Here is a 27,797-nt window from a genome sequence, read left to right on the forward strand (position 1 = left end):
AACCCTTTGACTCTCTTTTAATGCCACGGGTGGATCTCCTTGCCCAGCTCCCAGGAATGTTTGCCCTTCTCAGTCTGTTCCACTTCTAGGAGGCAGTCACCGGGCCTCAGCCATCCGGCCCAGAAAACAAAATATGAGGAAAGAACAGTCATTCGTGCACATCCCAGATCTCAGAGAGCAGCGGTGGGAGCTTTTTGTCCTGCAGACGCAGTGCAAACACTTGCTCTGAGTGGACGCTGCTCAGGGTCCGGAGGCTCACCAGTTTCATTAGCATCCGTGGGAACATCAGTCGGTCCTGGGGAAAGGAGAGAGACAAGAACAGCTTTTGCCTGTCTGCAGGGAAGCGGAGCAAGGGTAGGGGAGTTGTGGGAGAGGTGAATTGTCTGCACACCATGCAGTCAGAGAGAAATTCTTGAAGGGAGAGTAGGTATATCAGGGAATGGGCCTGTGTGTGGGAAGGAGGAAAAGGGGCACCATGGGGACACTCACATGGGGATGGTGGATGGAGACATAGGCATGCAGGGCTTCCACATATGTGTGCTGCAGCCTCTCTACCTGGAGCTGGTCCTGCACATTGGGCCGGTCTATAGGTCACCAAGAGAGTTGAGGAGCAGGTCTGGCCAGGGTCCAGTTCCATACCCCAAATTGCAACCAAAATAGAGAGACATGCTCCAGCCAAGCTCTCTCATCCCAAAATAACACAGCAAATGCCTCCACCCTCCCAAGCCACCCCCTGATTCCTGTGGGGCCTGCAGCCCTCCTTGGTGCAAGTCTCTTGCTGTTTCCCATTGCCCCTCCTCCACACCTGCAGAGAAGATGCTGATGGCAATGAGCAAAGCAAACTCAGCATCATTGAGTTGCAGCTCATTCATGGCCCTGGAGAACTCGAAGATGGGGTTGATGAATTCCACTTGCAGCCCTAGGGAGGAAGAAGGGAGGCTGACACATGCAGCAGGAGCAGCAGGAACTTCCTTCTCTCCTCCAGCGCCTTACCTTAGGGAACTACTAGGAACTCACTAAGAAGTTTACCGGGGCCGGGCGCGGTGGCGCACACCTGTAATCCCAGCACTTTGGGAGGCTGAGGCGGGCGGATCACCTGAGTTCAGGAGTTCAAGAGGAGCCTGGCCAACATGGCGAAACCCCGTCTCTACTAAAAACACAAAAACTAGCTGGACGTGGTGGCAGGCGCCTGTAATCCCAGCTACTTGGGGGGCTGAGGCAGGAGAATCACTTGAACCTGCGAGGTGGAGGTTGCAGTGACCCGAGATTGTACTACTGCACTCCAGCCTGGGTGACAGAGGGAGACTCCGTCAAAAAAAAAAAAAAAAAAAAAGGCTACAGGGCTTTGCTGTGTAACCTTGAGCAAATGTCTTAACCCCTCTAAGCCTCATCTGTGAAATGAGAATCATATCTAAACCTATCTCAGAAAATTGTTGGGATGGTTCAGTGACAAAGTATGCAGAGCACTTAGTGCTGTGTCTGGCACACAAGAGGTGCTGAATTAAATGATAATAATTCTGGTATTCTTGTTTTTTTTCTTTGAGACAGGGTCTTGTTTGGTCACCCAGACTGGAGTGCAGTGGCACGATCACAGCTCACTACAGCCTCGACCTCCCAGGCGCAAGCAATCCTCCCACTTCAGCCTCCCTAGTAGCTGGGACTACTGGTGCATACCACCACACCTAGCTAATTCTTATATTTTTTGTTGTGACAGGATTTCACCATGTTGCCCAGGCCGGTCTCAAACTCCTGGACTCAAGCAATCCACCCGCCTTGCCCTCCCAAAGTGCTGGGATACAGGTATCAGACACCACTCCCCGCCAATTCTGTTATTAAAATTCTTGAGGGCTCCATGTTTCTAGAAATAGAAGCAACTCTTATTTTTGTTTATAAAGAATCCTTTTTCAGCAGGGCATGGCGGTTCATGCCTTTTATTCCAGCCCTTAGGAGGCCAAGGCAGACAGATCACCTGAGGTCAGGAGTTCAAGACCAGCCTGGCTGACATGGCAAAACCCCATCTCTACTGAAAATACAAAAATTAGCTGGGCATGGTGGCGCACGCCTGTAATTCCAGCTACTTAGGAGGCTGAGGCAGAAGAATTGCTTGAATCTGGGAGGCGAAGGTTGCAGTGAGCCAAGATCACGCCACTGCACTCCAGCCTGGGTGACAGAGCGAAACTCCATCTCAAAAAAAGAAAGAAAGAAAGAAAAGAAAAAGAAAAAGAGCCGGATGTGATGGCTTATCCTTATAATCCCAGCACTTCAGGAGGCCGAGGCAGACAGATTGCCTGAGCTCAGGAGTTCGAGACCAGCCTGGGCAACACAGTGAAACTCCATCTCTACTAAAAATACAAAAATTAACTGGGCGTGGTGGCGCACCTGTAGTCCCAGCTACGTGGGAGGCTGAGCAGCAGTATTGCTTGAACCTGGGAGGCGGAGCTTACAGTGAGCTGAGATCATGCTACTTGCACTCCAGCCTGGGCAACAGAAGACTCTGGCTCAAAAAAAATAAAAATATAAAAGAATCCTTTTTCAGCAGGGCACAGTGGCTAACACCTGTAATCCCAGCTACTCAAGGAGGATCACTTGAGCCCAGAAGGTGGAGGCTGCATTGAGCCGTGATTGATCACACCACTGCATTCAGCCTGGGCGACAAAGTGAGACCCTGTTTTTTTTTTTTTTTTTTTTGAGACGGAGTCTCGCTCTGCCGCCCAGGCTGGAGTGCAGTGGCCGGATCTCAGCTCACTGCAAGCTCCGCCTCCCGGGTTCATGCCATTCTCCTGCCTCAGCTTCCCGAGTAGCTGGGACTACAGGCGCCTGCCACGTCGTCCGGCTAGTTTTTTGTATTTTTAGTAGAGACGGGGTTTCACCATGTTAGCCAGGATGGGAGAGACCCTGTTTTAAAGGAAAAAAAAGAATTGTTTTTCACTGGCATTGGCCTTACTTATTTGAACACTAGAGATACATTTCATGTATCACATCCTAGAGGGAATATTGCAGTATGGGTGAGGATGTGGATTCTGATGCCAGACTGCTTGGGATTGAGTCCTGGCTCTACCACTTACAAGGCAGTGTGACCTTGTGTAAGTTATGTAACCTCTCTGGGCTTTGGTTTTCCCACCTGTAAAATGGGAATAATAATAGTACCTATCTCATAAATATGTGGCATATATGGTAACTACCACATAAGTGCTTGTAAAATAAATAAATAAATAAATATATATATTTTTTTCTTTTTTTTTTTTGAGATGGAGTCTTACTCTGTCACCAGGCTGGAGTGCAGTAGCATAATCTCGGCTCACTGTAAGCTCTGCCTCCCGGGTTCAAGCGATTCTCCTGACTCAGCCTCTTGAGTAGCTGGGAATAGAGGCGCACATCACCACGCCCAGCTAATTTTTATATTTTTAGTAGAGACAGGGTTTCATCATGTTGGCCAGGATGGTCTCGATCTCTTGACCTCGTGATCTGCCTGCCTCAGCCTCCCAAAGTACTGGGATTACAGGCATAAGCCACCATGCCTGGCCAATAAATAATCAGTTTTTCATGGAAACAGTCTTCCTGCTGAGAAGACTAAAATGCAACAAACCATGAGTTAAAGTCATGATACCTAGAGAATATGTCTCTCATACACATTGTCAAAATCTCTGCACCCTACACAGTTCCCCAGGCTTTGTCAGATTTCTTTTTTTTTTTTTTTTGAGGCGGAGTCTCGCTCTGTCGCCCGGACTGGAGTGCAGTGGCCGGATCTCAGCTCACTGCAAGCTCCGCCTCCCGGGTTTACGCCATTCTCCTGCCTCAGCCTCCCGAGTAGCTGGGACTACAGGCGCCAGCCACCTCGCCCAGCTAGTTTTTTTTGTATTTTTAGTAGAGACGGGGTTTCACCGTGTTAGCCAGGATGGTCTCGATCTCCTGACCCCGTGATCCGCCCGTCTCGGCCTCCCAAAGTGCTGGGATTACAGGCTTGAGCCACCGCGCCCGGCCGTCAGATTTCTTTTAGCAACCATCTGCTACACTTTTCCATTCAAGGCTTCTTGGTGAGTCACTTCCTGTACTTTCACCCCGATGTTTATCAAGTGTTGTGTGTTAGTCCATTTAATAGGCCCCATTTTCTTTTTCTTTTTTCTTTTCTTTGAGACAGAGTCTTGCTCTGTCACCCAGGCTGGAGTTCAGTGGCACGATCTCAGCTCACTGCAACCTCAGCCTCCTGAGTTCAAGTGATTCTCCTGCCTCAGCCTCCTGGGTAGCTGGGATGGGTGCACCACCACGCCTAGCTAATTTTTGTATTTTCAGTAGAGATGGGATTTCGCCATGTTAGCCAGGCTGGTCTCGAACTCCTGACCTCAGGTGATCCACCTGCCTCGGCCTCCCAAGTGCTGGGATTTCAGGTGTGAGCCACCACGCCTGGTGGCAAGCCCCATTTTCTAAAGCATTTCTTGGTGAGGTTTTGAGCCCCAAAGTATGGCAAACAGCCCCCTTTATACACAAATTAAGAGGAGGTTCTATAGTTGGCTAATGCACCTGTGAGGGTCTGCTGATGCCCACGGAATGAACACCTCAAATGTGCTCAGTCCGTGTCACCAGTCATCTACTGCATGCAGTAAATAGTAGTGGATAGAGAGGGGAGGAGACGTGACAAACAGAGCTCCAGTTCCTTCTCCCCAAGACCTCACTCATGAAATGAAAAATGAAAGGCAAGCATGATTACTTCAAAACTGCTTGTATAAATAAATCTATAAGGGCTGGGCGCGGTGGCTCACACCTGTAATCCCAGCACTTTGGGAGGCTGAGGCGAGCAGATCACCTGAGGTCGGGAGTTTGAGACCAGCCTGACCAACATGGAGAAACCTCATCTCTACTAAAAATACAGAATTAGCCAGGTGTGGTGGCACATGCCTGTAATCCCAGCTACTCGGGAGGCTGAGGCAGGAGAATCGCTTGAACCTGGGAGGCAGAGGTTGCAGTGAGCCAAGATTGTGCCAATTGCACTCCAGCCTGGGCAACAAGAGTGAAACTCCGTCTCAAAAATAATAAATAAAATAAAATAAGTAAATAAATAAATCTACAAATAGGTGCAGATTCAGATAGCACGAGTCTATGAGTGCCAAACTAATACAGAGATCTTAGAACTGGGCAGGGTTCCACAAGGAGGATATTCTGAAGGAGGGGAGAGCCATGGTTAAGAAGGTCTGAGATAATAACCATCGAGGAAAAATGGTTTGGAAGAGGCGGCAGGGCTGGGCTTTAAAGCTGGGTAAAGTCATTAAATCACCCCATTAGGTGCCAACACATCCGGGCAGCACACCAGGCACTATAGAAGGCAAAAGGTGCCAACATAGCCCTATTATGCCCTACAGTGAAGGATGGCCTTCCTAGAAAGCTCATTGGGTGGGCCTGTGTTGGGAGAGCAAGAGGCACGTAAGCTGACCTGAGTTGTCAGAAACCAGGGAAGGCTTGATGACTGGCCTGGCCACAGATCTACCAGCCCTGAGAATGGAGTCAGGGCATCAGCCATATTTTAGAGCCCCACTCATCCAGTTGTTAAGCTACTTGGTTTCCTGCTGAAGCTCAATTCCAGTCCCTCCAAAAGTCCCTCAGCCTCCTGTCCTTTCCCAGGCCAGTTTTCATGACACAAACATAACCAATAGTTGAATATGAAGAAACCCCTTCTGCGTAGCTCCCAAGCGAGAATCAGATAGAGAGCCACAGTATGAACTAATTTTTGGAGAAAATACTTCAGATATAGGATGGGGATGGAAACATTCACCCTTATTGTACATCCCCTCTGGGCATGTTTGCCATGCCATGGTTCCAGTTCATCAGAAAGTGTAATTGAAAAAGAGTAGGGGAGGGGCCTGGTGTGGTGGCTCATGGCTGTAATCCCAGGACTTTGGGAGGCCGAGGCGGGTGGATTGCCTGAGCTCAGGAGTTCAAGACCAGCTTGGGCAACACAGTGAAACCCTGTCTCTACTAAAAATACAAAAGTTAGCTGAGCATAGTGGCACACGCCTATAGTTCCAGCTACTCGAGAGGCTGAGGCAGGGGAATCGCTTGAACCCGGGAGGTGGAAGTTGCAGTGAGCCAAGATCGTGCCACTGCACTCCAGCTTGGCAGCAGAGTGAGACTCCATCTCAAAAAAAAAAAAAAAAAAAAAAAAAGAGTAGGGGAGGCTGGGTGTGGCGGCTCACACCTGTAATCCCAGCACTTTGAGAGGCTGAGGTGGGTGGATCCTTTGAGCTCAGGAGTTCGAGACCATTTCGAGACCAGCCCGGGCAACATGGCGAAACTCAGTCTCTACAAAAAAATATAAAAATTAGCCTGGCATGGTGATGCATGCCTGTAGTCCCACCTACTTGGGGGGCTGAGGCAGGAGAATTACTGGAGCCTAGGTGGTTGAGGCTGCAGTGAGCCACGTTCATGCCACTGCACTTTAGCCTACGTGACAGAGCAAGAACTTATCTCAAAAAAAAAAGAGTAGGGGAAATCAGCCCCCCGATCCCCAAAGAGCACATGTGAGGAAGATTAGTTCACTTCCTGTGCCTCCCTGTTTCTCCTCCAAGGTGCCATTCCATATATCTCTCAGGTTCCTTGGAATACAGTTTGAAAACCACTAACCTAAAGCAACAGAGGACAGGGGTCTATCTGGAGCAGCTGAGAGAAGCCTATCAGCATTCCAGTTTTCCATCTTCAAAAAATAAAGGGAGCCTTCCCTTACCAGTCACTCAAACGTTGGGCCTGTGGCTCTGTAGTCACTATGGGCCTATGACAAAAAGAACCAGTCCTGGCCAGGTTCAGTTGCTCACGCCTGTAATCCCAGCATTTTGGGAGGCTGAGGTGTGTGGATCACTTAAGGTCAGGAGTTCAAGACCAGCCTGGTCAACATGGTAAAACCCTGTCTCTACTAAAAATACAAAAATTAGCTGGGTGTGGTGGTGTACCTCATCCCAGCTACCCAAGAAGCTGAGGCAGGAGAATTGCTTGAAGGCAGGAGAATTGCTTGAACCCGGGAGGCGGAAGTTGTAGTGAGCCAAGATCACGCCACTGCACTCCTGCACTCCTGCTTGGGCGACAGAGCAAACTCTGTCTTAAAAAAAAAAAAGAATGGCCGGGCGCGGTGGCTCAAGCCTGTAATCCTAGCACTTTGGGAGGCCAAGATGGGCGGATCACAAGGTCAGGAGATCGAGACCATCCTGGCTAACACGGTGAAACCCTGTCTCTACTAAAAAATACAAAAAACTAGCCGGGCAAGGTGGCGGGCGCCTGTAGTCCCAGCTACTGGGGAGGCTGAGGCAGGAGAATGGCGGGAACCCGGGAGGCGGAGCTTGCAGTGAGCTGAGATCTGGCCACTGCACTCCAGCCTGGGAGACAGAGCGAGACTCCGTCTCAAAAAAAAAAAAAAAAAAGAAACAGTCCTTGGCCAGGCGTGGTGGGTGGCTCACGCCTGTAATCCCAGCACTTTGGGAGTCCAAGGCAGTCGGATCACTTGAGGCCAGGAGTTTAGGACCAGCCTGGGCAACACAGTGAGACTCCATCTCAATTTTTTTTTTTTGTCACCCAGGCTGGAGTGCAATGGTGCGATCTCGGCTCACTGTAACCTCCGCCTCCCCGATTCAAGCGATTCTCCTGCCTCAGTCTCCCGAGTAGCTGAGACTACAGGCACGTGCCACCATGCCTGACTAATTTTTTGTATTTTTAGTAGAGATAGGGTTTCACCGTGTTAGCCAGATGGTCTTGATCTACCGAACCTGTGATCTGCCCACCTCGGCCTCCCAAAGTGCTGGGATTACAGGCATGAGACACCGCGCCTGGCCCTCAATTTTTAAAAATAAAAAATAAAAAAAGAAGCATTTGTCCATCCAGTTCCAATCCCTGTGTGATCTCAGTTCTCACCTGCTTTGGCAAAGTCTTCCCGGTTATAACTGAAATCCTTGAGGAAGGTGATACTCTCACTCCCAGGGTTGTACCTCCGAGATGTCTCCAGAAGCATCACCTGCACACAAGCAGCAGACCTCAAACGGGGACTAGGAAGGTTGGTCTTGGAGCATGGCCCCTTCCAGGGAGTCCGATTCCCCTCATCCCTGCTTCCCAGCAGATTTGGTTCTCCCAGCTCGATGTCTGGAGGCCCCTCCCACAGATAATCCCATTCTGCTTCTCCCTTCATCCCTTGCCCTTCTCCAGCCACCTCGATCGCAGAGGTCTTCAGCAGGGCAATCTGGTCCTCCCGGCTGAGCTGCAGGAAGCCGGGTAGCTGTTTAGCAAAGTCAACTATCTCCTGCACAGAGACGATGGCCAGCTCAGTGAAGTGGGCAAAGCGCTGCTGACGGGCCTCCCGGCTATGGGGATCTGGTGCCATGGGCCAAGGCTACCCAGGAGGGAAAAGGCAAAGCGCTTTGAGTCGGACATCAAGAAGCCCACTGGTGATCTGGGTGCAGCCGCCTCTCCCCAGGTGTGTCAAGTACCGTGACTCGAAGCTGGTCAGAAAAGGAGCGCCGGTTACACTGTTGCTGGGCAGCGACCAGCTTCTCGATCATGCCCAGTTGCTCCGGGCTGAGCTGAGGCAGGATTTGAGGGGGTGAGGAAGCCCTGGGGGGCAGGCATACGGCATGAGCCTGTTCCTCCTCTTGCCGCTTCAGTTTCTTCAGACGGATCTGTTCTTCTGACAGGACACCTAAGGACAGGACCAAATATGAGGAGGGGAGCAGATGGGGAGACAGGAAGCAAAGATGAGGCAAAGGGGGCGGTTTGGGGCTCCAGAAAAACAGACAGCACTGGGTAAACGCAAGAAGTTTTTTTTTTTTTTTTTTTTGAAACAGAGTCTCACATTCGTCCAGTCTGGAGTGCAGTGGCACGATTGCAGCTCACCGCAACGTCCGCCTCCCGGGTTCAAGTGATTCTCCTGCCTCACCCTCCTGAGTAGCTGGGATTACAGGCGCTCACCACCACACCCGGCTAATTTTTGTATTTTTAGTAGAGACGGGGTTTCACTACGTTGGCCAGGCAGGTGTCAGACTTCTGACCTCTGGTGATCTGCCCGCTTCAACCTCCCAAAGTGCTGGGATTACAGGCGTGAGCCACCGCTCAGTCAAGAAAAATATTTTAATCCATACTTAGGTATCAGTTGGCCCCTACAAGTTCAGGCATCTGTCTTGGGTCACACCCTGGCCCCCTCTTTCCCCTCAGCCTCTTCTTCACCCCAGCCCCAGAAACTCACACTCCTCCCGCATGCCAGCCTGGCGGCACTTGCGAAGCCGACATTCCTGGCACTTGCGACGCATGTAGGTGTCCATGGGGCAGTGGCCGCCACTGTGGCAGACGTAGCGCGCTCCCTTGATGACGCTGCGGCGGAAGAATCCCTTGCAACCCTCGCAGCTCAGAACATTGTAGTGGAAGCCGGAGGCCTTGTCCCCACACACGCTGCATAGCTCGTTCCCCAGCATTTTGGGGGCTGGCCCCTTTTTCCGCTTTTGTGGACGGATCTCTGGTTACAGGAAAGTGTTTCAATGCTCTCCCCCAAGGAAAAAACTTCATGTTCTCCCTGACTCAGTCACTGCCCTGGGCACTCAGTGACCTTCATTCCCTTCATTATACAAACTCCAGTCTCTCTTTTATGAGAAGAGTAGCCCTCATTGGCCAAGTGCCATTATGTTCTAGGTACTGTATGAGCCTTTTATATGCATTGATCCTTATGACAAACATAATTTTTTTTCCATTTTATAAACAAGGAAATTGAGGCTCAGGAAGGCCTAAAGTAGAGACAGAATTCACACTTAGATCAGTCAGATTTAGTTAGCTCTAAAGCCTTTGGACTTAACCATGAGATTACATATAAAGTAAAAACCCCCAAGGAACCTCTTCCAGATCCAGGGACCTGGAATCTGGACCCCTACCTCCTCCAAACCCAGAAGCTCCTCACCTGTGGGTTCTGAAGGGGGCTCTGCCCTGGTGAGCAGGACTGTGGGCTCTGCAGCCTCCAGCCCCACCCCTGCAGTGCCTTTGGCAGAGTGAGGCATCCTGGCTTCCTCTCTGAGGATGCAGCTGTTGCCTCTCTGGGTCTGGCTGCTTGCATCCTGTGCACCTGGCTTCCACAGCTCCGCTGCAGAGTCTGAGCTCCAAAGGAGAGGCACATGGGGGTCTCAGGCTCCATCCCAGCTCCATGGCCCAGTGTCCTAGCTGGGAAACTGAAAACTTATCCCCACCTTTAGAGGGCAGCAAAGTCCCAGCTCAGGCTTTGGGACCCTAGAGTCTGTGGGCTCTAGCTAGGACTAGTCACTTGTAGTTTCTTACATCTCAAGACCTTAAATGAAGATGTTAACCCTTGTCTCTTTGGGGAGCTGGAGTGTATGCATTTCAGAAATCAGATAAAACTCTTCAAAGCCAGAGCAGGGTAAGCACTAAGCTGGCCAACTCTTTAGCAGCAAACCCAGTGGGAGGACTGGGCGGGAGCCTGCAAGGGCCAGGTACTGGAACCAGGGGCGAGGCAACCACGACTAAGAATGACTCTGGACTGCTCTCTGGAGGAAGGAGGAAGGCAGGTAATAAAGGAGGCTGATTCCTACGGGGAGGTGAGGAGCCTGCGGTCTGGGCTCAGGGGAGAGGGCTGAAATGAAGCTTACCAGGAGGAATGTCAGGCACAAGGGCCCCCAGCCACACGGACATCTCTTCCTGGAGCCCTGGTCATTACCAAGGCACTGTCCTGCAGGAAGGACTCAGGTTATACTCTTCTAGAACTGGCCTCCTTTCTGGCCTCAGCTGCCTTCTCCACCTGATCCTCCCTTTTATCAATACCAACAATATCAGCTAATATTTACTTGCCATATATTAGCCTGTACTAAGGCTTTATTATATTACTATTATGTTTTTTAGAGACAGGTTCTCCCTATGTTGCCCAGGCTAGTCTAGGAACTCCTAGGCTGTGATCCTCCCACCTGGACCTCCCAAAGTGCGGGGATTATTGGAGTGAGCCACTGAGCCCAGCCTATTATAAGGCTTTATGTGCTTTCCTCATAATATCCCTCTGAGGTCAAGACTATTCTTTTTTTTTTTTTTTTTTTGAGATGGGGTCTCTCTATGTTGCTCAGGCTGGAACTCAGTGCTCTTCACAGGTGCAATAATAGGACACTATCGCCTCAAACTGCTGGGCTCAGGCAATCAACTTTCAGCTTCCTGAGTACCTGAGATTATAGGCGCACGCTACTGCTCCTGGCTCAGGACTATTCTTAAACTCATTTTACAGATAAGCAAACTGAGATTCAAAGAGATTCAGTAACTATGGTCACACAGTTAGGCGGTGGTAGAATCAAGACTCCAACCCTCGTCTGACTCCAAAGTCTGGGCTCCCAGTCACTGTGCCAGCCTTTCTCCCCCAAAGTCCCCTCCAAACCAGCGGGGAATATTTGGGTACATCTGTCCTGCTTCTCTCGGGCCCCTTCCCCCTCCAGCACTGAGGACAGCCAAAGTGGAGCAGGACCAGGAGATGGGATCGAAGCTCACTCCACCCAGTGAAACACGGTGCTTATTACAGAACCTTGCTCATGCCGCTTTCCAGGGTCCCAGCACCGACCTCTTGTCTCCAAGAATCTCCCCAATTCACATAGAGGACCTCCTCCCCCGAATCCCTCATGAGTTATTTTAGGACCCAGAGTCCTGTTCCTGTTCCAAGCTTCCATCACCATCACCCCTAACTTCTCCCCAGAAACCCCCGTCTAAGATCCTTAGGACATTCGCCGACCCCACCCCAGATACACACACAGAGCCCCAGGCCACTGCTAAGGAGCAGACCCACCGAGTCCCCAGTCCACCAGATTTCCTGGGTGGGCAGTCTCTGGAGCCCCCTTGCTGGGAGAAGAGGATGGTGCAGTTCCCTGTCCAGAGGTCTCGGTGGCCAGCCGGTGAGCTGGAGCTGAGCACAAGCAGGACCTGGAACCCCAGGGAAGTAGCAATTTGGGGAAAGGCTAGGGGAGGGACTGCCGAGGGGTCAGGCCACCCCTCCTTCCTGCCTGACGACCGCAGCCCTCCCCTCCTCACCCCCGCCCACAGGGCAGCTTCTCCACCAGGCTGGCTCCTCCCCAGCCGGCCACCCCCTCTCCCGCCACTCCCACCCCCCTACTCCCGGTCAAAACAGTGGCATTTCTTTGCAGACCTGCCAAGTTCCATGTCTCTCCCCTTCCTCTCCTTACCCAGCGCTCTTAGCAGCTCTTGCAAAAGGACTGCCTCCTAGGAACCCCTACCCCAATCCCAGCAGCCTCCAGAGTCGGTGTTCCCGCCCCTCCATAGGCACCTCTCGGAGCAAAGGTCCCGGCAGAGCCCGGAATTGCAACACTGAGCCCCAGCCTGCTTTCCCAGCCTCCCTCCTCCTCCCTTGCCTCTGGGAAGAGGCCAAGAAGCTCTCCCCGCTAGCCCTAGGCTTCAGCCAAGCTGGTAGAAATCCAGGGGTGCAGAGAGGCAGGTGCTGGGCCTTCCAGGGAGTTTCTGAAAGTGGGTGCCCTGCGGGGGCCACAGATAAGAGAGGAGGCCAGGAGAGCCTTTGGTAGGAAATCTGCTATGAGCAATGGCAGGCCTGGGATAGGGGTGGGGGGTGGCAGAAGGAAGGTAGGCAACTCAGGTGGCAGCCCAGGATGGACCTGGGAGGGTATGAGGGTTGCCTCATCTGGGGAACAACCCCATCTGAAGTGATGGCAGGCTCCAACCAGCACCTACTGAGACTATAGCCATTCTTCCCACTCTGTTGCCTGCGGCATGAAATCCATCCCAGAAAGTAGACATCATATTTTATTGATTTCATCTTCCCCAAAACCCCTGAAACAGGGCTGGCATAGAGGAGGCAACAGAGTAGGTACTGTGTTCCTATTTGCTGAATGAATAGCAAGAAAAATATTATTCTCATCTATCCCCTACTTGTTAGCCCTAGTCAATTTTTTTTTATTATTTCTTTTTTTCTTTTTTGAGGTGGGGTCTCACTACATTGCCCAGGCTGGTTTCACACTCCTGGGCTCAAGCCATCTTCCCACCTCAGCCTTCCAAAGTGCTAGCATTACAGGCTCGCACTCACAACTGCTGTAGTCAATTTCAACTCAGCATGTTGACTTAGTGTTCAGACTCTGAGCTCAGATTTTGGGTTCAAATCCTAACCCTCTTACTACCTATGTGATCTTGATCGAGCAAGTTACTTAATGTCTCTGAATCTTTCTCTATCTTTAAAATAGGAATATTTGAGCCAGTAATGGTGTGTTGAAAATACATAGGCTGGGCATGGTGGTTCACACCTGTAATGCCAGCACTTTCGGAGGCCTAGGCAGGTGGATCACGAGGTCAGGAGTTTGAGACCAGCCTGGCCAACATGGTGAAACCCCGTCTCTACTAAAAATACAAAAGTTAGCCAGGCATGGTGGTACGGATCTGTAATCCCAACTACTCAGGAGGCTGAGGCAGAAGAATCACTTGAACCTGGGAGGTTGCAGTGAGCTGAGGTTGTGCCACTGCCCTCCAGCCTGGGCGATAGAGCGAGACTCCATCTCAGAAAAAAAAAGAAAGAAAAGAAAGAAAGAAAAAATAGGGATAGTAGTCATTTTTACCACACAATGTTGTTGTGAGATTGAAACTACAGATCACGCTGGATGCGGTGGCTCATGCCTATAATCCCAGCAGTTTGGGAGGCCCAGGCAGACGGATCACGTGAGGTCAGGAGTTCCAGACCAGCCTGGCCAACCTGGTGAAACCCCATCGCTACTAAAAATACAAAAAAATTAGCCGGGTGTGGTGGCGCATGCCTATAATCCCAGCTACTTGGGAGGATGAGGCAGGAGAATGGCTCGAACCTGGGAGACGGAGGTTGCAGTGACCCGAGATCACGTCATTACCTTCCAGCCTGGGCAACAAGAGCAAAACTCCATCAAAAAAAAAAAAAAGAGAGAAGGAAGGAAGAAAGGAAGGAAGGAGGGAGGGAGGGACTCCAGATTGTATCACAATGTGTGGCACACAGTAAGTGTTCGAGAAATGGCATGAGTTGTCATCACCCTCCCAGTTCTTTCAGTTGTGGGTCTTCCCATCGCCTTAACTCAGTGGATTTTGAACTTTGTACTTGTTTCCATACACAGCACAAACCCTTCACTATCTTTTCTGGTCCTTAGAGCGGCCCTGGGAGGAAAGCAGAGTAAGTAACCTGAGCTCCATTTGACAGAGCACACTGAAACTTGTGTGAGGGCCTTTTCCAAGACCACACAGTTAGTGGCCCGGCTGGGATCAGAACCCAGATGTCCTCACTCCAGTCCCTTTGCTGTGTCAGAGTCCAGGAAAATCTTGTCCTGTTGCATCTCGGGCCAGTGAAGTGCTGGAATGGAAGCAGCCAGGGCTGGTGGGCTACAGGGGACAGGCTGAGAACCCTGCAGATGCTCCAGTCCAGATGTGGGAGGCGAGGAGCTGAGGTTACTGCTGGTCATTCACCCCTTGCCCCATTCCCAGTTTCCTGCTCACGGGCTCTTCCTGTTTTGCTATGAACTCCAGTTCCCATGGGCCCCACATTAAAGCACAGAAGGACAGGGGCCAGGGCAGCCAGCCAAAGAGACCAAAACAGATGAAGAGGGCACCAGGGAAAAGAACAGAGGAAACAGGGAAAGAGTGGATGGGGGTGTGGATGGGACAGAAGGGACCAGATTAGGAAAAGTTGAAGGCTGAGGCAGAAGAGGAGCCTGCTTGAAAGACGGGAGGAAGCACAGGGTGGTACGTGGGGAACAGGCGGGGGCTGGGGAGCAAAGTGTGAGAAGACAGCAGGCGGGGTGCTGTTGCAAAATCTGCCCATGTATTCATTTTCACATTTCAGAAAAGCCCCTGTGACACCCCCATCTCAGACTTCTGCCTGCAGCTCTTGCTCTTGTTCCCCCTCATCACAAGGTTGTCCCCTCCCAAGGCCCCCACCCTGGTCTGGGTATCTCTGAGTCACAAGCACAAGGCTCTCCATTCCTCTCGCATGTGTTCCCTCTCTGATTTTCACAAGGCCCCAGCTGTCCTGGAAAAGCATAAACCAGGGACTCTAGTCACTGAGAGACTGGCACTATTCTGTCCCAGCACCCACATCACCAGTCCAGCTCCCTCCTCTACCTGCTCCCAGAACCTCCAGCCCAGCAGGGCAGTCAGAGATGTCCCTGAGATGCCTGGTTTCAAGAAACTCAGGAATCAATGGTCTGGGGCCTGGTACCCTATCTTCTGCGAGCTGGGAGAAGTCTCTTTCATCCACTTTGTTCTTCAACTCCTCCTCCTGACACCTAGTCTCCCCACAGGTGGCTTCCCAGGACCCAGGACCACATACAAGCCCCATCTGGATGAGGGGCGCCAGGCTAGGGCCAACTGCTGAAAAAGTAGGTCGGGGACCAACTCCCCCAAGCCAGGGAGTTGGTCTCAGCCTCATCTCCTGTTTAGAAGAAAGTATAACCAGGACTTCAACTGCCAGAGCTGTCCTACCAGGTTACAGCTCAGAAACCCCAACCGTCATCCCTACAGAGGGAAAAGGAGAGGAAAATGGGAGAAGACCAAAATCTGTTGGCAGTATTTCCATGGAGTTTCTGGAGACCAACCACTGAGACTTGCTTCAAGCCAGGGCAAACAGTGAAGTGATCAGCAGCTGGAATCACGTTCCCACTTTGCCAGCCCCACCCCCGTGCCACAGTCCCACCAGCCTGCAGTTGTTAGGTCCAAAGCTGCCAGTCCTATGGGCCTCTTCTATGTTTCCTTGGCTCCTGCAGGAGACAATGTCCCTGGGAACACACTCGGGGATCTACCAAGTCACATATCTGGCCCCCCAGAACCTCCACAGGTTTCTTCTCACAGCAAGGAGAAACTTGAAGCAGAAACAGGAGCATTCACCAGCCACGGTCACAGGTACTACTGGCTAACTCCCCTGAAAGTACTCATTAGTACTCATTCCCATGAAGCAGGCTGCAGGGTAAGGTCTGCAGGGATGGACGAGGGCAACTGCTTCTTGTTCCCTCCTTCACCGTCTGGAAGGGTGGAAAGGGTGGGGATCCTCTTGCAGACCACTGCGTATCTACTCAAGTGACTTCTGCCCAACCTTCCAATCACAACATAGAGAATAATCCAGAAACCTGGATTCCCAGACCTGAGTTCAGAGATGATACGGAAGGCAGAAAGGAAAGATGTAACATTGATTTCATGCCTACTACATACATTTATCTTTACATGCATTATTTCATTTATTCTCACAGTAAACTCTAGGAGATAGTTACTAGCAAGGGGCAAATATCAAATTTGAATACAGGTATAAGACTGGGTGCGGTGGCTCACACTTGTAATCGTAGCACTTTGGGAGGCCAAGGAGGGCAGCTCGCTTGAGTCCAGGAGTTTGAGACTAGCCTAGGCAACATGGTGAAACCTCACGTTTACAAACGCACACACACACACAAATTAGCCAGGCGTAGTGGCATCTGCCTTTAGTCCCAGCTACTTGGGGGGCTGAGGTAGGAGGACTGTTGGAGCCCAGGAGATTGAGGCTGCAATGAGCCATGATTGTACCACTGCACTCCAGCCTGGGTGACAGAGGGAGACCGTCTCAAACAAAAACAAAAACAAAAACAAAAAAAACAAGTTTAGCTGATTCAAAAGTTCGAGCTCAAGCTTAAACAAACAAAAATCACAAACACACTCCATTATATAAAACTGGGCTGGGGCCGGGTGCAGTGGCTCACGCCTGTAATCCCAGCAGTTTAGGAGGCCGAGGCGAGCAGATCACGAGGTCAGGAGATTGAGATCATCCTGGCTAACACGGTGAAACCCCGTCTCTACTAAAAATACAAAAAAATTAGCCAGGCGTGGTGGCGGGTGCCTGTAATCCCAGCTACTCGGGAGGCTGAGGCAGGAGAATCACTTGAACCTGGGAGGCGGAGGTTGCCGTGAGCTGAGATGGTGCGATTGCACTCCAGCCTGGGCCACAAGAGCAAAACTCTGTCTCAAAACAAAAAAACAAACAACAACAACAAAAAACTGCCTCTTCAGATGGAAAAAAGTGGCGAACATACCTGGATTTAGGTTTGCTTCTGCCAACACCAAATAAGGTAGTGGTTCCTGTCCTCACCTTCAGAGAGTCTGATTTATTTGATCTGGTATAGGACCACATATCCATCTATCTCACCATCTACATGTGTGTTGTATTTTTGTTTTTTGTTTTTTTTTGCATCTGTAGTTAGGAACCAAAGTGTAAGGACCACAGAATCATCTGGCAGAAAATGCAAAAGCTGGGGGCAAAGGAAGAAGAAACTAGGGCTCAGCTCCAGGCTCTACTATCTACTTGTGCTGTAACCCCCACCCTTCCTGGAATAGTTTCTCCCTATAAAAACTGAAATAATATCTGCTTCATCAATCCCTCCCACGTGGGATACTTGCACGCACAATGAATACAGACATATTTGAGCAAGTGGGAAGAAAAGCAAAAGCTGAATTTGAGAGATTGCTGAAATTTGGTGAGCCAAAGATTTACACTCTGAAAGTACAATGGCTAGTTTGCAAGGAGAGTAAGAGGCCCACTAAAACAAAACACTCAACCCCTCTCCCCGCCACTAATATGCAGCATTCTGCCAATTATCCAAGTCCCCTTTATTTTATTTATTTTTTTGAGACAGATTCTCGCTCTGTTGCCCAGGCTGGAGTGGCACAATCTTGGCTCACTGCAGCCTCTGCATCCTGGGTTCAAGCAATTCTCCTGTCTCAGCCTCCCGGGTAGCTGGGATTACAGGCATGCTCCACCACATCTGGCTAGTTTTTGTATTTTTAGTAGAGATGGGGTTTCACCATGGTGGCCAGGCTGGTCTCGAACTCCTGACCTCAGGTGATCTGCCTGCCTTGTCCTCCTAAAGTGCTGAGATTACAGGTGTGAGCCGTGCCCGGCCTAGGCCCTGTTTAGTCCCACTAATGTGAAAAGGTTTCCTTTGACAGATACCTCTTTATTGGAAGTATTTTGGGATCACCAATTACAGTTTAGTAATGCAGTTTGGGTAGCCTGCAAGAAGCAGCCCATTATAGACTATTTAACTGAAAACCACAAAACTAGACTTTTAATCCATTCTCCTAAACTGTGAGTTTGGGCAAGTCACTTCCTCTCTTTAGGTTTGTTTCCTAAGCTGTGAAGTAAGAGGACTAGGTTAAATCAGGTATTCAGAGATACTGATTTATGAAACCTCTAGCAAATGGTCTTTGTGAACCATTTGGCATTATATGCAAAATTCCATGTGCGTGTTTACATGTGTGAACATCTTTCTGGAGGAGAGGTGCAAAATTTTCATGTGATTCAAAAAGGGGCTTGTGATTAAATAAGAAGGTTAAGAACTATTTGGCTACCCAGGCTTCAGCTCTTATTCTATTTGCTTCTCAGCCTCCTCCACAACAACTCTGGAAGCAAAGTTTAAATCCTGAAGTATATATAAATAACTGAATCTGGAGTCCTAGGGCAAAATAAGGACAGCTAATTCTGATCTTTTTTTTCTTTTCTTTTTGTTTTTTTGAGACACAGTCTTGCTCTGCCATCCAGACTGGAGTGCAGTTGCACCATGATGGCTCACTTTAGCCTCAACCTCCCAGGCTCAAGGTGATCCTCCCACCTCAGCCTCCTGAGGACCTAGGACCACAGGTGTGTGCCACCACACCCAGCTAATTTTTAAACTTTTTTTTTTTTTTTGTAGAGATGAGCTCTTCGTAAGCTGCTCAGGCTGGTCTCGAACTCCTGGGCTCAAGCAATCTTCCCATCCTAGCCTCCCAAAGTGCTGAGATTACAAACGTGAGCAACCACACCAAGCCTAATCAGTTTTTTTTTGTTGTTGAGACAGAGTCTCGCTTTGTTGCACAGGCTGGAGTGCAGTGGTGTTATTTCGGCTCAATGCAACCTCCACCTTCCGAGTTCAAGCGATTCTCCTGCCTCAGCCTCCTGAGTAGCTGGGATTACAGGAGCACGCCACCACACCCAGCTATTTTTTAATTATTATTATTTTTAGTAGAGATGGGGTTTTGCCATGTTGGCCAGGCCGGTCTTGAATTCCTGACCTCAGGTGATCTGCCTGCCTCGGCCTCTCAAAGTGCTGGGATTACAGGCGAACCACGGTGCCCAGCCCAAGCCTGATCAGTTTTGTTTCCCAAAGATCTGAGATTTGCTTCCAGTAGGCAGATCTGAATCAAAGCATCCCCAGGACCTACGATCTGACCTTCTGCAACCGTCATATTAGTCACAAAGTCCTGAGGCCAAACTGGCTGTACCTGAATCCTAATGGTCAATGCCAAGAGGGCCACTGATTCTGTGTAAACCGCATGTACTCCCACTTTATGATATGCGCCTGCCCCTTACCTCAAAATACCTCCCCACTGGTCTAAAATTCCTCCCCTAGGGATTCAGTGCTTTGGGTTTGGAAAGTCTGAACATCCTGTGCAACCCAACTCCTTTGGGAAGAGGCATGACGTCTTGACTCTAATTAACTAAAACTTGGAAGTGGAGGGGAGGGAGGTCAGGGAAAGGACTGGAGGGGAAAGTGAAAGGGCTACTGAAGCTTCGTGCGGGGCAGGAACGGTAGGCTAGACTGGGGGCAACCTCAAGGACACAGGAAATCCAAAGGGTTGTTTACATACTGTGCCCTGCACCCCAAGCAAAACGTCTCCTAGAAAACAGGGCCAGGGCTCAATCCCCCGCAAAGACAGGGACGTGGAGGGAAGCGACCTCTGCTTTCCCGTCCCTCGCCTCAACTCTACACCCGCTCTACCTATGGGGTCAAGCCCGGAAGCATCCCGACTGGAGGGGACGCTCGCTTTCCAGGACATGGTCCCGCCCACTGCAAGCGCCACCTTGGTAAGGGATTTCTCCTAACAGAGGCAAACGCGAACTTAATGCCTTCTTGATCAAGATGAGGTCTTCGAGCCCTGTCTACCTCGCCACGTCGGGCTACATGCCTACGCACCTCTGCCACAGCCAGATCGCGACCCTCCTGCAAGCATTCCCACCGAGATTGCGCCTTTTCCCCCAACCCCAGCTCGTCCCTAAGTAAGATGGCGGCGAGTGCACTTCCGGCGTGTGTCCTTACGGGTGTGTCCGGGCGGCTGCTTGCAGGTGCCACCCAGCGGGTTCCAGCTTCTTTGCTGCATAGATTACAACGGTGATGGCGGGCAAGCGGTCCGGCTGGAGCCTTGCGGCTCTCCTCCAGCTCCTTCTCGGCGCGAACCTGATGGTGATGCCGCCCACCCAGGCCCGGAGTCTGCGCTTCGTTACCTTGGTAATGAGAAATGGGGTCACCAAAGAGTTCCCTGAAGCTAGAAGGGCAAAGGCCAGCTGGTGGGGGTCGGGGATCTTGGGAAGGAACAGCTGGTTTAGGAGAGGACGACTGGCCTGTGTAGTTGGGAGGCTGGGTTCAGGATTGACATAGAGCCCTGGGTTATTGGGGTCAGGGTGACCGAATAGGTCGGGGTGAGTCTGCCCTGAGACAGGGAAGTAGTTGAATGGTTAAGACTCATCCCTAAAAAAGCCTTTGGTTGTCTTTTTTCCCCAGTTGTCCCCACCACATACGTTGCTTTCACTTCTCTTTTCCCTTACCACCTGTACCTTGGCTTTGCCTGTGGTCTCCAGTGGCATTGCTTAGCCAAGTTAGAGTGTCTGGAATCTGGAAGAAGTGACTGACTCCTAAGTGGGGTCTTTTGCAGCGAGTAGGCTTCCCAAAGGGAATGAGACTTCCTTCCTTAACATGGGGCAAAAGGTAGGCTCTAGGTCCCTATCAAGGAGATGCTTCTGACCTATAGGCAAACCATTTTCTTCCCTCAGCTGTACCGCCATGGAGACCGTTCACCAGTGAAGACATATCCCAAGGACCCCTACCAGGAAGAAGAATGGCCCCAGGGGTTTGGTCAATTAACCAAGGTGGGTCAGAAGCCAGCCTTTCCTCAGGATGAGCTGTCGAATGAGTGATGTCTAGAGGAGGCTACAGAACTTGGGGCCTTACTAAACTGCCTTTTCCCATATGGGTGCTGACTTTGACCAGATTTCATAACCTTAACCTCTGTGCCCATGATATTGCCGTGCATGACTGGCCACTTAATGAAAGACTTCTGGGATCAGATTAATTGACTCCAGCAAAGGGTAAACCTGAAAAGCAACAGGGCCTAAACCCCATGGGGCTTGTGAGCCACCCCTTCCCTCTAGACCCTCTTAACTTTTGGGTTTGCCCACAGGAGGGGATGCTACAGCACTGGGAGCTGGGCCAGGCCCTGCGGCAGCGCTATCACGGCTTCCTAAACACCTCTTATCACCGGCAAGAGGTAAGGTTGAGAGTTCCAGAGGCAAGGGGAATGGGGTATGCTGCCCTCATCTTTTGCCCTCAGGGAGCCTAAGGCTGAGGCTGGGCACTTTGGCCTCCTTCTTGTATTTTTGGTTACAACTACAGGAAAAGACATCTGAGAGCTGTCTGGAACAAAGCCCTAGGAGCTGAGTTGCCCCTGCTTGGCTAGGAAGAGGCAAACCTGATTAAGCATCCAAATTCAACCTTACGGGCGGGCCTGGCAAAGTGGTTTCTGACTCTGTGAAACCACAGGCTTTCCATCCAAGACATTTATTGAGTACCCATTAAAGGCCAAGAACTATGCTAGCACTTTGCATTCAGTGGTGCACCATACAGATATGATCTCTGTCTTCATGGAGCTTAGAATGTTGTAGGGGTATCTGATGATAAACCAGACAGGGCCAAGATGAAAGACAGCGGGGAAGACACACATAGATAGGGCTTGTCTTTCCTTGATCAAGATGAGGTCTTCGAGCCCTGTCTGCCACGCCAGGTCACGCTACGTTCCTAGGCACATCAGGGAGGACTGGCAAGTGTGCCTGCTCCTTGAGTCCTTGCCCTACCCTAGGGATGGGGGAAGCTATTCCTCTGGTTACCACTGTCAGTCTCAGCTGTGTTGAGAGTCCCTAGATATTGTTAATTGTTCCCTTAAGGCCCAGCTCTGTCCTGAGCTTGTCCTTCCCCAGTTTCCTCCTCCCTTTTCATGAACCACTATCTCTGAATAAGCTCTTCAAAATATTATTTATTTATTTATTTATTTTGAGATGGAGTCTTGCTGTGTTGCCCAGGCTGCAGGGCAGTGACATGATCTTGGCTCACTGCAACCTCTGCCTCCTGGGTTCAAGCGATTCTCCTGTCTCAGCCTCCCGAGTAGCTGGGATTACAGGTGCATGCCACCATGCCTGCCTAATTTTTGTATTTTTTTTTTTTTTTTTTTTTGAGACGGAGTCTCGCTCTGTTGCCTGGGCTGGAGTGCAGTGGCTGGATCTCAGCTCACTGCAAGCTCCGCCTCCCGGGTTCACGCCATTCTCCTGCCTCAGCCTCCCAAGTAGCTGGGACTACAGGCGCCCGCTACCTCGCCCGGCTAGTTTTTTCTATTTTTTAGTAGAGACGGGGTTTCACCGTGTTAGCCAGGATGGTCTTGATCCTCTGACCTCATGATCTGCCCCGTCTCAGCCTCCCAAAGTGCTGGGATTACAGGCTTGAGCCACCGCGCCCGGCCAATTTTTGTATTTTTAGTAGAGACAGGATTTAACCATGTTGGCCACGCTGTTCTCGAACTCCTGACCTCAGCTGATCTGCCCGCCTCGGCCTCCTAAAGTGCTGGGATTACAGGCGTGAGCCACCATGCCTGGCCCAAAATGTATACATATATTTTAAAGGGGTCTCACTCTGTCACCCAGACTGTAGCACAGTGACTAAATCATAGCTCACTGCAGCCTCAAACTCCTGGGCTCAAGTGATCCTCCTGCCTCAGCCTCCCAAGTAGCTGGTGCCCCCACACCTGGGTCATTTTTTATAGAGACAGGGTCTCACTATGTTGCCCAGGCTGGTCTCGAGCTCCTGGCCTCAAGCAATCCTCCTGCATTGGCCTCCCAAAGTGCTGGGATTATAGGTGTGAGACACCAGGCCCAGCCCTTTATCTTATTTTTTCTCTCTGGTCTCTAAGGGTCATCACTGGAGCCAGTTTCTGCCCCAAGGACCCTGATCTAGACAGGGAGAGAGGTGTTGTTATGAAACCAGACAGACCAGAGAGCCTTACTGATTGACTCAGCACTTTTGACTGGGAGGAAGGGGTATTTCAATTAAGGCCATTCCCACAGGAGTTCTTCACAGAGTGGTGACAACCCCCACTGGAGTGTTTGGGGGACGGGGAGGGCCAGAGGCCAGAGGAGGGTGAGGGCCAGATGCATGGTAGGTTTACAGTTTGCTGGGTGACCCTCAAGAACACGTTCTCCCCCGGGGCTCCACTTCAGGGTGACCACAACTTCCCCACCACACATGCGCGTGTGCGCACACACACACACACACACGTGTGACTTGTGTTGCTATCTCTGCAGGTTTATGTGCGAAGCACAGACTTTGACCGGACTCTCATGAGTGCTGAGGCCAACCTGGCTGGACTCTTCCCTCCCAACGGGATGCAGCGCTTCAACCCGAACATCTCGTGGCAGCCTATCCCTGTGCACACTGTGCCCATCACTGAGGACAGGGTGAGAGTGGCCAGCCCTTCCCTGGGATGGTGAGGGGACAGCTGTGGCGGTGTGCCTGCTGATGCCAGGCTCCTTTTCCCACTGCCTGTTTCCCCGCTTCGCTCTACAGCTGCTGAAGTTCCCGTTGGGCCCATGTCCCCGTTATGAGCAGCTGCAGAATGAGACCCGGCAGACGCCAGAGTATCAGAATGAGAGTTCTCGGAATGCAGTGAGTGGGGGCAGAGGTGGAGGTCACCACACTGTCTTTTCCCCACAAAAGGACTGAGACCCTGATCCATTTTTCTTAGCAATTTCTGGACATGGTGGCCAACGAGACAGGGCTTACAGACCTGACACTGGAGACCGTCTGGAATGTCTATGACACACTCTTCTGTGAGGTGAGCCCACTGGAGTGCCCACTGTGATCACTCTTTTCCCCCTCAGCAGGCCCAGGTCACCAGGATGGTAGAACACAGTGCCTGATACCGTCACGCCCCTGGGGAGGTCCAGGGAGGCTGTGCTTGTGAAACACGGGAACTTCCCTCACGGGTGACAGAGATCCTCAGAGTGGGAAATGGTTTATTAATTGTCAGCAGTCCCTGCTGCTCTCCACCCAGAGCTCCTTTCTGCTGAGTCTCACTTTTTGTGCCTGAGCTTCCTTTCCTGTGCCCTGCAGCATCCACACCGCCTGCCATGTCTGCTAGTTCCAGCCCCTCTGCCTCTGTCTCCTCTCCCTCCCTCACACACACAGGCACCTTCCCACTGGGGAAGAGAGCTGCCCCCTGGAGAGGCTGGCTTAGGCCTGGGGCGCTAACCTGCCCGCTGCGATACACAGCAAACGCACGGGCTGCACCTGCCGCCCTGGGCCTCACCCCAAACCATGCAGCGTCTCAGCCGGCTAAAGGACTTCAGCTTCCGCTTCCTCTTCGGAATCTACCAGCAGGCGGAGAAGGCCCGGCTTCAGGGGGGTGAGTGACAAAGACAGCATGTCACTCCACTCCTCAGGACCCTAAGGCATTAAAAATCTGCTGTGGGGGCTTCTCACTCACTTCCCTCTCTACTGAAACACTCCCTGCTCCTTCAAAACCAAATTCCCTCCTCAGGCCGCTAGTCACCACATTTCCCCAGCTCTCTTCCTTTTCTGCCATTCATATTCTTTTTAAAAGAAATTATTTATTTACTTATTTTTCGGGGGGATGGAGTTTCCCTTTTGGCACCCAGGCTGGCGTGCAATGGCTCGATCTTGGCTCACTACAACCTCTGCCTCCTGGGTCCAAGCGATTCTCCTACCTCAGCCTTCTGAGTAGCTGGGATTACAGGCACATGCCACCATGTCTGGATAATTTTTGTATTTTTAGTAGAAATGGGGTTTCACCATGTTGGTCAGGCTGGTCTCGAACTCCTGACCTCAGGTGATCCACCCACCTCGGCCTCCCAAAGTGCTGGGATTATAGGCATGAGCCGCCGTACCCAGCCTATTTGTTTATTTTGAGACAGAGTCTCGCTCTGTCACCCAGGCTGTAGTACAGTGGCACGATCTCGGCTCATTACAACCTCCACCTCCCAGGTTCAAGTGATTCTCCTGCCTAAGCCTCCTAAGTAGCTGGGACTACAGGTGCCTGCCACCACGCCCAGCTACTTTTTGTATTTTTAGTAGAGACAGGGTTTCACTATGTTGGCCAGGCTGGTCTCAAACTCCTGACCTCTGGTGATCTGCCCGCCTCAGCCTTCCAAAGTGCTGGGATTACACACATGAGCCACCACGCCCAGCCCTGCCATTCATGTTCTTAAGTTTCGCCCACATCAGAAGACCCTCCCTTTCCTAAATGAATAGCTGCCCCAAGAGAACCAGTGGGGCCCATTTTGAGAAGGCTGAGAGTAATACACATGCCAGCTTCCTCATTTGAGCACCTAAGGGCTTGCCTGCTGTCACACCTTTTTGACATCTCAGTTTTCAGAGCATATGGTAGTTACCCGGGCACGGATCCACCCACTGTGTACTCTGAAGCAATCTTACGTTTACATTTGTTTCAAACTGAAGTGCTTCTGTAAACACAGGCAGGTTTCTACATCCGTGTTGAAATAGAGGCAAATACCTTGTTTTGTCTTGCTTCCTTCTGTACATTTGACAGTTCTTAGAGAGGAGGGGTGCCACAGAGTTCTTACACGGTCCCTAGGACGCTAAACAGTTCTCCGTGTAGGGGATGAGGCCCAGGCCTGGCAGAGGGTGAAAGGAGCACAGATAGGTGGAATTAGAAGGCAGGGGTGGCTGTAGCCGGCAACACCGGGGACTTTTCTCCTTCAGGAGTCCTGCTGGCTCAGATAAGGAAGAACCTGACCCTAATGGCGACCACCTCCCAGCTCCCCAAGCTGCTGGTTTACTCCGCGGTGAGTGCCTGCGCTCCCTAGTGTGCTGTGTCAGGCAAGGAGCTGGATTTCTTCTCTGTTCAGTTCCTGCGGGTGTGGGGAACAATGCTGATGGGGAGCCCCTCTTCCCCGCAGCATGACACTACCCTGGTTGCCCTGCAAATGGCACTGGACGTCTACAATGGCGAACAAGCCCCCTACGCCTCCTGCCACATATTTGAACTGTACCAGGAAGATTCTGGGTGAGTGGAGCTAGCAGTGTCCTCTGGAGAGGGCCCTCAGGAGGTGGCTCGGGGCAGCCCAAGGACCCCATGACAGGCAGGCTGAGCAGCTCCCATGTTGCCTCCTGTCGACCCTTAGGAATTTCTCAGTGGAGATGTACTTTCGGAACGAGAGTGACAAGGCCCCCTGGCCGCTCAGCCTGCCTGGCTGCCCTCACCGCTGCCCACTGCAGGACTTCCTTCACCTCACGGAGCCCGTTGTGCCCAAGGACTGGCAGCAGGAGTGCCAGCTGGCAAGTGGTCCTGCAGACACAGGTGAGCTGTCACCAGACTCCTTGCTAGTCATGCCCCAGACCAACCTGCAGTTCACATCCTCAAATCTCAAGAGCTGTCGTACTCCCAGTCATCTGACTGCATTTGCTAGGAGTTTCCTCCCCGACCCCAGACCACTTTATACCTTCTCCCCACTTCTCATCCTCAGGTGATGTCTCACTTATATCACCGAGAAAATAAGAGCCAGGAGAGAATCGGCTCGTTCTTCCACCACCAGCTCCACCAGCTTACTTGCTGGGGGAAGACACTGCTTAGGATGGCCTCTCCACCCGCACTTGGGTTCTCTCTCCTCACCTCTGCAAGGAGCTCTGACGCCTCTGCTTCTCTACTGGATCACTTCCCTCCCAAAAGGCCATCCATGACCTCTGAGAGCCACCTCTTCCCCAGCCACCAGCCTCTTCCCTCTCAGAATGGAATCCTCGAAAGAGCTGCCTAGACTCTGGCTCTGCTTCCTCACCGCCTGTTCTCTTAGACTCACATTAGACAGTCTTGTGTCACCTTCCACTACCCTGAAGCCACACTTGTCTGGTGACCAGTGACCTCCTCTTACCAAAGCCAGTGACCAATTCTTAGCGTCTCTCACCTCTCAGCAGCATTACATAATTGGCCACCCCTTCCTGAAACACTGTCTTGGCTTCTCCTGACTTTAGTTGTCCCTTCCTCACTAAAGAACGGATGACCCAGGACTCATCCCTGGCGCTTTCCCCATCTGTGCACACTCCCAAGTGATCTTATGCAGCCTTATGACTTTATGCCCATCTCCATGCTCACTTCTGTCTTTACGCCCTGACTCACAGATTCACCACCTCCTCTCTGAGCTACAAACTCACATCCAGCTGCCGACTTGAGGTCTCTACGTGCATGTTAAGTAAGGCATCTCAAAGTTGCAATGTCTTAAACCAGATGCTTTTCCTTCCAAAGCTGCTTTTGTTCCAGACTTCCTTGTTTCAGTCAATGCCACGAGTCGCCTAGTGGCACAGTATAACCCTTGGAGTCATACTGCATACCGTTTCTCATACCCCTCATCCAGCCCACTGGCAGATCAGCTCAACCTTTCAAATATTAATACGTGCTCTTGCCTCCACAGTCCAATCTACGGCCAGCTTTTGCCTGACCAATTGAAGTTTCCTAGTTCTTTCTGGTTCTATTCTTGTCCCTACCAGTCTTTCAGCACAGCAGAGTTAACTTTTTTTCTTTTTTTGAGACGGAGTTTTGCTCTTGTCACCCAGGCTGGAGTGCAATGGCGCAATCTCGGCTCACTGCAACCTCCGCCTCCCGGGTTCAAGCGACTCTCCTGCCTCAGCCTCCTGAGTAGCTGGGATGACAGGCGTGCATCACCATGCCCAGCTGATTTTGTATTTTCAGTAGAGACGAGGTTT

General features: G+C 51.2%; 2 protein-coding genes across 16 annotated transcripts in view; one reads left to right on the forward strand and one right to left on the reverse strand.

The window, feature by feature from the left end:
* Nucleotides 1-20,136, reverse strand: NR1H3 (nuclear receptor subfamily 1 group H member 3). 14 transcript variants are annotated; one of them, XM_033204815.1, is made up of 11 exons: nt 19,938-19,956; nt 11,780-11,913; nt 10,611-10,690; nt 9,911-10,099; nt 9,209-9,475; nt 8,457-8,665; nt 8,180-8,359; nt 7,888-7,987; nt 806-919; nt 490-584; nt 1-295 (listed from the first exon to the last, which is right to left on the reverse strand). In XM_033204815.1, exons 3-11 carry the CDS (start codon nt 10,651-10,653, stop codon nt 149-151), a joined length of 1,344 nt encoding a protein of 447 aa, XP_033060706.1. In that variant the 5' UTR covers nt 10,654-10,690; nt 11,780-11,913; nt 19,938-19,956; the 3' UTR covers nt 1-148. The 14 variants fall into 14 exon arrangements, with proteins under 14 accessions (XP_033060706.1, XP_033060703.1, XP_033060707.1 ...); XM_033204812.1 differs by lacking the exon at nt 19,938-19,956 and adding an exon at nt 12,174-12,288; XM_033204816.1 differs by lacking the exon at nt 19,938-19,956 and adding an exon at nt 12,174-12,288 and having other exon boundaries at nt 11,744-11,913.
* The window catches only part of ACP2 (acid phosphatase 2, lysosomal), a 9,977-nt gene continuing 2,203 nt past the window's right edge, over nt 20,024-27,797 (forward strand). The window contains exons 1-11 of one of the 2 annotated variants that reach the window (XM_033204830.1): nt 20,109-20,249; nt 20,792-20,887; nt 21,199-21,285; nt 23,366-23,518; nt 23,628-23,726; nt 23,806-23,895; nt 24,333-24,465; nt 25,803-25,885; nt 26,000-26,106; nt 26,225-26,400; nt 26,567-26,847. In XM_033204830.1, coding sequence (XP_033060721.1) covers nt 20,136-20,249; nt 20,792-20,887; nt 21,199-21,285; nt 23,366-23,518; nt 23,628-23,726; nt 23,806-23,895; nt 24,333-24,465; nt 25,803-25,885; nt 26,000-26,106; nt 26,225-26,400; nt 26,567-26,598 — 1,170 coding nt within the window. In that variant the 5' untranslated portion in view covers nt 20,109-20,135 and the 3' untranslated portion in view covers nt 26,599-26,847. Of the gene's footprint in view, nt 20,250-20,791; nt 20,888-21,198; nt 21,286-23,365; nt 23,519-23,627; nt 23,727-23,805; nt 23,896-24,332; nt 24,466-25,802; nt 25,886-25,999; nt 26,107-26,224; nt 26,401-26,566; nt 26,848-27,797 lie in introns of those variants that run through there. The other variant, XM_033204829.1, reaches the window with a different exon arrangement.

Source organism: Trachypithecus francoisi, unplaced genomic scaffold (genome assembly GCF_009764315.1).
Source record: "Trachypithecus francoisi isolate TF-2019V2 unplaced genomic scaffold, Tfra_2.0 Lachesis_group8, whole genome shotgun sequence".
Classification (NCBI taxonomy): domain Eukaryota; kingdom Metazoa; phylum Chordata; class Mammalia; order Primates; family Cercopithecidae; genus Trachypithecus; species Trachypithecus francoisi.

Coding starts and splice junctions, on each gene's coding strand:
- NR1H3 (XM_033204826.1), bottom strand. CDS start 20,121: ATGCAGCAAAGAAGCTGGAACCCGCTGGGTGGCACCTGCAAGCAGCCG. Junction 10,100..20,060: donor GCAGCCGCCCGGACACACCC/GTAAGGACACAC, acceptor TTTGGAGCTCAG/ACTCTGCAGCGGAGCTGTGG. Junction 296..489: donor TCTCCATCCACCATCCCCAT/GTGAGTGTCCCC, acceptor TCCTTTCCCCAG/GACCGACTGATGTTCCCACG.